This window comes from Lycium barbarum, chromosome 3 (genome assembly GCF_019175385.1).
Source record: "Lycium barbarum isolate Lr01 chromosome 3, ASM1917538v2, whole genome shotgun sequence".
Classification (NCBI taxonomy): Eukaryota; Viridiplantae; Streptophyta; class Magnoliopsida; order Solanales; family Solanaceae; genus Lycium; species Lycium barbarum.
This window is the reverse complement of record NC_083339.1, coordinates 118,481,091-118,490,285: the sequence shown is the minus strand read 5'-3', so window position 1 is coordinate 118,490,285 and position 9,195 is coordinate 118,481,091. Positions and strand designations below refer to the sequence as shown.

Genomic DNA, 9,195 nt, shown 5'->3' with positions numbered 1-9,195 from the left:
AGAATTTTCATGGAAGAAGCCCAGTTCATGACAACATAACCCCTGGAATACATTTAAAAAGTGGTAATCATCTCTTAGACCCCTTTAAGTTTGGAATGTCAGTTGAGCCTCCGTAATTTGATTATATACTGGATATACCCATTTTATACAGTTTAGTCATATTTTTTAAAACGTGTTAATCAAGTTTAAAAAATAAAAGAAATATGACTACTTCTTAAATGGCATTATTTGGTTGCTAGTCTAATTAAGAGATAGCAGCAACAAGATTACCAACTTATGTCATTTTGGCCCTTCCCATTGAAAACGTACGTAATTTGGAAAAGGGAAAATAAATATATACTCGCTTTAATAGTACAGCTATACTCTAAATTTTACTCCAAATGTTTAATCATGATTTTAGTAGTTCAAATATGCTTCCATTCACCTATGTAACTACATGGTTACCATGTTGATTTACCATTTACCTTAGTGACAGAGTTACCTATACCTGGTGGGAAAATAGGAACCCAGTGGAATAATAAATGTATGAGTAATTACCCATACCATGGTTATAAAAGCTTAACTCGCTGGGATGTTTCTATCGAGTAAACATTATGCCCTCATCAAGCATGAAGGACGAGTCGGCAGCCCAGAAAATAGACATAAACATCCCCATGATTCTCTGTTCTGCCTTCTTGTTGAACTTAAAGGTGGCAGTGAGTGCTTAGGGCTGGCCCTCTTGGGCTTATTGTGCCGAGTATAAAATTCATATGAAGCTGAGAAATGGAACTAATTTCTCCTCAACTACAGGGTGGATGCAGGGTGGCTCGACTATAATTCGCTTTTTTTTTTTTTTTTTTCTTGAGCTCCTTTTTTTCATAAAGATGTATTATATAACTATTGCCTCGGCCAAAAGAAGTTTTTCAAAATTAAAATTAAGAAAATCTTATCTAAAATCAACAATGTCTCAATATAGATTGAATGGATTAACCATATTATCAATTGAAAGGAATTTTTAGAACAAATCGATTATAAAACAGTAACTAATGACTTGACATCTAAAAAATCTACGAACTTTAAATAAAATATATATGATCTTTAATTTTCTTTAAAAAAGAATGGGGCCTGATGTTTGGCTTTAGCCCCCGTTATTGAGACGGCCCTGGGTGGATGATTATATGCTGCCGTGATCATATCTACTTTATCTTGACAACTTTAGTGATTTAGTCATATGAAAGACCAACAACGGCGTTCTCCTTTTATGTTTTTTTTTTTTTTTTTTTTTTTTGACATATCTCTTCAATAAAGTACCAGATAGCAATCGTCATTACCTAAACAGTCCTACCTGAATGCTTCAACATGGAGAAGTTAAAGGGCCCTATGCTTCCCTATGCTTATCGCGTTTCAAAACCTATCTATATTGCTCCAAGATAAGAGCTTGTCAAAACAAATTGTCAGCAAATATTATCAGCAGAAACACCTGGAAGAAAAGGTTAATTCATTGGTTTCTATCAAAGATCAAATTGCTCATACAACCATTAAAGATCAACATTCATGATTTTCCTCCCCTCCTAAGACATCGACTCCCTCCATCTGCCCATGGTACAACTCAAAGAACAGATCAACTCATTAATACATCCAATGTAAATAACAAAGTATCTGAAAGTAAAATGCCCTGACTCCACAATTACCGATGTGCGTTTAGCCCATGGCATACTTCTGGGTCCAGCTCCTTGCAGTAGTCTCGTACTTGTTCCGATCTGTCTTGTACATGTGTGCAATCTCAGGTACCAAAGGATCATCAGGATTAGGGTCCGTCAAGAGAGAACATATCGAAAGCAACACCTAAAATTGAAACAAACAGTTCTCAATAAATAAGTGGAGGCACAGAGCAGAAGTAATATTTATTGCCCTGCAGAGATTAAAGCTTTGAATAATGCAAGACATCCTCATGAAAAATTTAGTGGCTGATCACATCCTAAGAGAGCTGTTAAGTTGTCCGATCAACATTGATTATGTTTTGAAGGGGCTCCCCTTTTTTCTAGATGCACCAGTAGTGCAAAAGGTAAATAGCAGGAGGATCACCAAAAGTTGACACGACTGTTATGTTGAATCAATGATAGCCTTTTTATCTAAGATATACGGTCAGAGGCAGTACTTGAATATATGAAAAAGACGTTTAAATAGGTACTCTAATGGCATAATGAATAGAAGAGGAAGTCATTTGAATAGGAACTCTAATGGCATAATTTAAAAAGGAAAACCGGGCCCAAGATGCCAAGAATCTAAAGCTCTCTAGTCGACTAAACAACTTTAGCTCTGATATATATGGCTATGATCATGACAAACTGGAAATTTGAAAATAAACGACATAGATTAGTATTGAGAATATTCCTATAAACTAGTTTGCAGACATTACGATTTGCTCATGGTATTAAACGGAAATGCAAAATAAGTTTTAATTACTCTAATGTAAAGATTTAAACGATATAGAAATCTCATCGTTTTGGCTACTAAACAATAATAAGAGTTCTTTTTAAAGGAAGCCTTTCTAGTGGCAGTATACAAGGCTCTTTTTTTTTCTTTTTTTTTTTTAAATACATGTAACCAAAGATTTTTCAAATACTTGCACTAAGCCAATGCCACAAAAACGTAATTACAGATTGTGCAGATCCTATATTGTATCTAGGATTGCACAACGCTCTGTTTATTATTACTAAATAAATCTTCATATTAGTTTCCAAATAAAATGAAAATAAAAAAGCAAGATTGTCCCATATAAGTGTAGAACAATTTATTTAACTACAAGGGTATTATGAGCGTGCGAAAACAAAAGCACCAAAACACTTAACAAAATATTGATAAGTAGCACTTCAGATATAAACAACTCAAATGTAATAAGAGATGAACCTTGGAAATCGTTAGGGCAGGGCTCCACTGCTCCTTTAAAATGTCAAGGCATATGCTCCCATTGCTGTTGATGTTTGGGTGAAAAACTTTTGTCCTGAAAGCCACCTGCCAGAGTTTCATCAACGGTGAGTGTCTTTCAGCGAAGTTCATTGCAATGCAAAAGCAGTTGAAAGAAATGAATACAGAATGTCACCAAATCAAGCACTCAAGCACAACAGCTAATGCTATTTGTGACTACCACTTTCACGGATAGTCCTTGATCTTTCACCTTAGTTATTCTAGTTGACATTTTTTTTTATTGATCTGAAGAGATATTTTGACCAGTTTTGACAGATTTTGTTGATGCTTTCACAACTTGGAGAAACCGGTTTTAGACTTACACTAATGTTTGGTTAACATAAAGATTTAAACGATTATCACAAATCAATGTTTTATATGCGGTGGCCATTATTTATTATAAATTGCAGAAGGCAACTAAAGTTGGCTTTTCTCTCCTGGTAGACTTGAAACATTTTTTGTGCTGTTAAATTTGATATCTATTTCATTTGCTAAACAATCCTCAAAGAAAAAGTAAAAATAAGATGCTCAGAATCCAGAAGGAAAAGGAATTTATGTCATCTATGGAACCAACACTATTTTCAAGGGAGAACACTGTATAAAGAAAATAAAAATACAAATAAAAAACTCTTTCATGTGGAACCATCACGCAAGAACTATTGGGATCTTCAGAAGACTATAAACTGCAGCTAAAAACAACATAAGCATGGCAGCTCCAAAAGAAATATGAGCAGAACCTATTCCCTCTTCAGCTATCTATTGAATTTAAGACCCAATTTCACATAAAGGAGCTTAATCAATCGTGTTAAAGTTGCAGATCACTAAAATGAAACAATGCATCGTAGTAACAAAAATTGAAGACTAAGTTCACTTTTTCAATGGACAGGGTCTCTTAGAAGCACAATTTCTAGGTTGTTAAGAACCATACTTTATCTGTGAAGTCATATCAACAGCTATTATCCATGTTATATTTAAGGAGCAACAAGAACTCATAATGCACCTTAGGTGGCTTGAACGGATAATCTGGAGGAAAATGGATTGTCACCAGAAAAACCCCACCAGAATAAGGGCTGTCTGGAGGACCCATGATCGTTGCTTGCCAATGAAACATGTCCTCAGCAACAGGTCCTGAGAAATCCAATTTTAGCAGATGAGTAAAATAAAATGCAAATGACAAGCCCAACAAACTTATTCCTTAAGAGAGGTTTTAAGATATGTGTCAATGGGGTCTGCCCTGGACGGCCGATCAGAATATGACTTTGTTGCTTTATATGAATCCAAACATTGATAAACGAAGGAATAACCTGCATAACTGAACTTTTGATTTTTCCTTTCAAGAAATTACATGAAATAAGCATATCTTGATAATGAGAACAGAAAAATTGTCATGGCGTCTTTATTAAAAGAAGGATCTGACTTTAAGCAATAACCATTTATGTCAAAAGGCAAAAGTTCTTAGTTCTATTAACCGGCAGGGAAACCATGAAAGGTTCTTTTATAGACTAGCCCATTCAAAGGACTACATAAGAACCCGTCAATATAACATAATTGCAGTTTCACGTATACAATTTCCTGCACGAACTATGCTAAACAAACACCCCAGTTCGTAATGCATAGTGCATGTAATAGAATATGATATACATGCTGAATAAACTACTCCACAAGATTGGACATCAGTAGAAAAATAACAAGATCTCATTTTCATTTTTGTTTTTGCAAACAGAGAGCTATCCATTCTTGCAACATATCTCTATTTCCATAAAACTTTCATGTCCCCTTGCTATCCGATTCAATTGTATCACTGGCAGGCCGCTACTAAGCAGTTGCAGCCATATAAATGACACACAAAACCAGAAAACAGATTATAACTTCCATTCAAGTGACATCAAATGCAGCCGTTGACATGTTTATGGTTAATAAATCATACTATTAAACCAGGCATAAAGCCAAAAACAAAGCATTGATACCAAAAAAGAAAAAGATAAGAATTTTGTGGCAGGCAGATCACAGTGGCATCATCACATCACATGATATGATCTTGATGAAGGTACAACCATACAAAACAAAGGTACGAAATTAGAATCCTTAAAATGATGATTCCTTCATACGTCCAATAAGTCAAATGACAGATTTGTTTAGCAACACAAAATTTCAACCAAAAGAAAGGGTAAATAAATTAAATTGTCTTAACACACGTTTATAAAAAATGCACAAAAAGCGTACAAAAGAGAAATTGGGGGGGGGGGGGGGGGGGGTGTTTACCAGCACTACAAGAAGTAGGAGGATCCTTTTGAAGATCTTTGAGCTCCTTCAAGATCCGCTTGGAAGCCATAGCGACTCCTGCAATTCTAATTTTCTAAGATCCATACCCCCATACAATAAAAAACATTGCTCTAATTTTGCTTTTAAAAAATAAAACAACAAGAAAAACATTAATGAAATTGACCTGACAGAGATCGGGATCCTCCTTTTCTTTGGATGAATAAACAGTAAGAAACTACCACAGAGGAAAAGAAGATTAAAAAATAATGATGATTCCGCTAGGAAAAATGACCCTTTATATAGGGTCTAGCCCCGCATTAAACATATTTATTTTAGTAAGTAATACTAATTTTTTAAACATTTCCATTTTCCGCCGATCCGCCGTTCCTTACTAAATTCTACAATAATCATTCCAATTGGAGATGTCATGCTCATTAATGCATGTATATTTGGTAGTACGATATAAATCATGCAACATAGTTGTGTTACACGCTTGATCAAAAATATTTATATTTCGTACTACATGAAGGTACTATGTCAGCAAAATACCTATTTTTATTTGACCCACAATTGAACTTTCGAACTTCCAATTGCCAAATAAATTGAGACAGAGGAAGTATATATTATAAATATATCGGCTTTGGTGATGACTATTGATGTTAAATTTTCTTATTAATTTGAATCTCAATTGAAATAAGTTCATTTTGGATGAATAAATCCAAGTTTTCTAGATTTGGAATTTGAAATCTCCGGTCCAAAATAAAGAGATACAGTTCCACCATATTTTCTTGTTGAATTATATCTCAATGTACTATTATTGAAAAATTCTAGTTGGTTCTAGATGGAAGTTAGCTTTTGCAAGAAGGGCGTCGTTCGAGCAGATGGAGTTGTTAGAAGGAATTACCTATCGTCGGAATCCCTCAATTGACACCACCGAGTAAAATTTTCTTGTGCTTCAGGACCCCATGGTAACAGCAACGAATGTGCTAAAACTATTAGCAGGAGTAGAAATCACGATAGTTAAAAAATTGTAGTCTTTCAAATAAGCAGCGGCCAATCCTACGAAGAAGGAAAGGATAAAAGATTCCAGGAATTGCATTTGCACCATTATATTTCTTTTTTCCTTTTTTGATATCTGACAGTGACTCCTCTTATTAAATAGGTGAGAAGTAAGTAAACTTTTATCGTTATTCAGATCATTACCAGTGTAGAATATTCTCAGAAACTGGACGATATCTAATGAATAAGGAGCATAATTAGTAAGTTCTAAATTAGAGAAGTACTTATGTCAAATCAGTTCCCCATTTTGAGCAATACTTGCACTATAACGTGAACATGAATTTCCTACTAATTGTATAATATTCACGCCGGATTAAAAAGAGCGTCCACTTAGTTATTTAGACACCCCTTAGAAAATACTAATTCCTAAATAAAAAAAATTAATTTGACTAAACTTACATAATTAAATATGTATTAGGATTTGATCACATAACACTTAATAACAGCAAATCTAGAAAAATAAGATTTTTTTTTTTTTAATTTGATAAGCGAACACTTTTTTTTACTCAAAAAAAAATTAATTAAACATTCTTTTTTATTCAGAGTAATAATAATAAATAAAAAAAGTTGCAGGTGATTTTGTACGTCCCAATAAAGATTAGTCAAAGGAAATATTGCATCGTTGACCAAAAAGAAAGAAGCATAAAGTAAGAAGCTCTTACAACCAATCGGGAAATATCTTCACAGAAAAAAAAAAAGTAAAGAAGAGCAAAACTCTTATAGAAATACTTTTTATTATTTTAACTTCAAATATTCTTTTTAACAAATTTCAGCCAAATATTATCCAAATGCCTAAGTTCCAAATCTATAAAGAAAGTCACTTTAGTAATCTGTTATTTTCTTTTTCTCGCTAATATTTTGGGTTCTCAACTTTGGAGGAAGAGATATAGAATTAGTTGCAAAAACATAATTTTGTAACATCACCCAATATATCGTCTCGCACGACGAGATACCAAATTTATCACCTAGTCCTTTGACTTTTTTTTTTTTTAACTTAACCGTTATTGACTTGATATTCACCATAAAAATTACTGTATCCGTCCCAATTTAAATGTCTTACTTTCCTTTTTTATCTGTCTCAAAAAGGAAATCTCTTTCTATATTAAGAGCCCATTTGACTTAGCTTATAAGTTGTTGAAAACAGCTTATAAGCTATTTTTAGCTTTTTCGAATGTTTGACTGACCAACTTATAAGCCATTTTGTGCTTAAAATAAGCCCAAAAAAATAAGTTGGCCCGTTTGGCTTAGCTTAAAAAAGGTAGCTTATAAGCTATTTTTTTAAGTCCATCCAAACAGGCTCTAAGTAAGTTTTGGCAAGTTTTAGCCCCCGTTTGGCCATAAGAATTATTCAATTTATTCCGGAAATTTTTTTCACTTTTTTTCGGAATCAGTGTTTGGCCATGAGAATTCCGAATACAACTTCAAGTTGTATTCCGGAATACCAAAAACTCAAAAAACTTGTTTTTTAAAAAAAATTCACTTTTTTTACTTTTTTACAACTACATTTTACCAAAAAAAAACTACAATTTCAAAAACTACGGCCAAACACAACTCCAACTCCAAAATTCCCAAAAAAAAGTGAAATTTTTTTGGTATCTATGGACAAACGAGGACTTAGATTACAAGATTTAAAGGAGTACACACATCTTTCATTTAAAATCACAAGATTCAAAAGTCTCACTTTATTTCTTAAATTTCGTGTCCAGTCAAATTAAGACACTTAAAATGAGACGGAGGAAGTAATATTTATTACAGTAGAAATTTATTATACTAAATTATTCTTATTAATTATACATTGAAACTTTAAATTTGACTATTAATATTTTATGTAGTAGTTAGATAACGGTAATATTTATTAAATGAAAATAATAAGTTTTTCTTAATTAACTTGTAAAAAAAAAAAACATTGCTTTTGATATAAGGAACAAGTATGGTGTTATAGCAAGCGATATGGTGTTCTATGTATAGCTATAGTTACCAGATAACTTTTCGTATGATTTAGAAGGGGAACTCATCAGATTTAGTAAGCTGTGTTATAGCTTGACTGTTTTGTAATTATTCTCTTGGTATTAATACAAGTCTATTAGTTACAAAAAAAGATATAAGGAACAAGTAGCGAAAAAATACAGATCAGATAAGATTGAATAGTATTATATTTCAAAAACTGTATACGGTTCTTTAGAAGCTACTACTAAGTACTTAGATTAGGATATAGTAGAGTTAAAAGGGGAAATATGAGCTGGATACGTAGGAACATATGAGTTGAAAGCAAGGAATGAGTTGGATACAGGGGATGCGCAACTGGCCAACTGGGCTCATGCCTTTTACTGTATAACAATTTGGGAAAACAATATAAAATATCCCTAAAATGTAAAATATTCACCCGTTCATGTCTCTTTCTAAATTAATTTCGCTTTTTACCTAATTGGTCAAAAATATTTACCCGAGTACTTCCTCGACAAAAACCCTTCCTTCATGATATCATCGCAGTATATTTATATATCGTGATGGTATCATGAAGAACTAAGAGAAGGACTGAAACAGTTTTCCATGATACCATCTTAGTATATATTTATGTACAATAATTGTATTACGGAGGATTGAGGAGTACCTCATTGAAAGACTGAACCAGTCCTCCATAATACCATCACAGTATGTGTATATAAGATGATGATATTATAGAGGGTTTTTTTAGAAAAGTGTTGAATAAATGAACATGATATCATCTCAGTATATTTATATATCATATTGGTATCATAATTTTGGAGGTATTTTGAATAAATAAGTTTAGGGGCATAAACATAAAGAGAATTATGGGCGGATAACCATTTTGTTTTCAGGGACAGCGGCGTTCATTCCCCTAACAATTTTGCTTTCCAACTGGGGCTTAATGACTAGTCTACGTCCTGTATCTCTCACTTTCACCCA

General features: G+C 33.1%; 1 protein-coding gene across 1 annotated transcript; it reads right to left on the bottom strand.

The window, feature by feature from the left end:
• Positions 1-1,460: 1,460 nt before the first annotated feature.
• Positions 1,461-5,538, bottom strand: LOC132632019 (SUMO-conjugating enzyme UBC9). Its single transcript, XM_060347801.1, has 5 exons — positions 5,393-5,538; positions 5,209-5,286; positions 3,947-4,074; positions 2,890-2,994; positions 1,461-1,824 (listed from the first exon to the last, which is right to left on the bottom strand). The coding sequence occupies exons 2-5, from the start codon at positions 5,276-5,278 to the stop codon at positions 1,681-1,683; spliced, it is 447 nt and encodes a 148-aa protein (XP_060203784.1). The 5' UTR covers positions 5,279-5,286; positions 5,393-5,538; the 3' UTR covers positions 1,461-1,680.
• Positions 5,539-9,195: the final 3,657 nt, after the last annotated feature.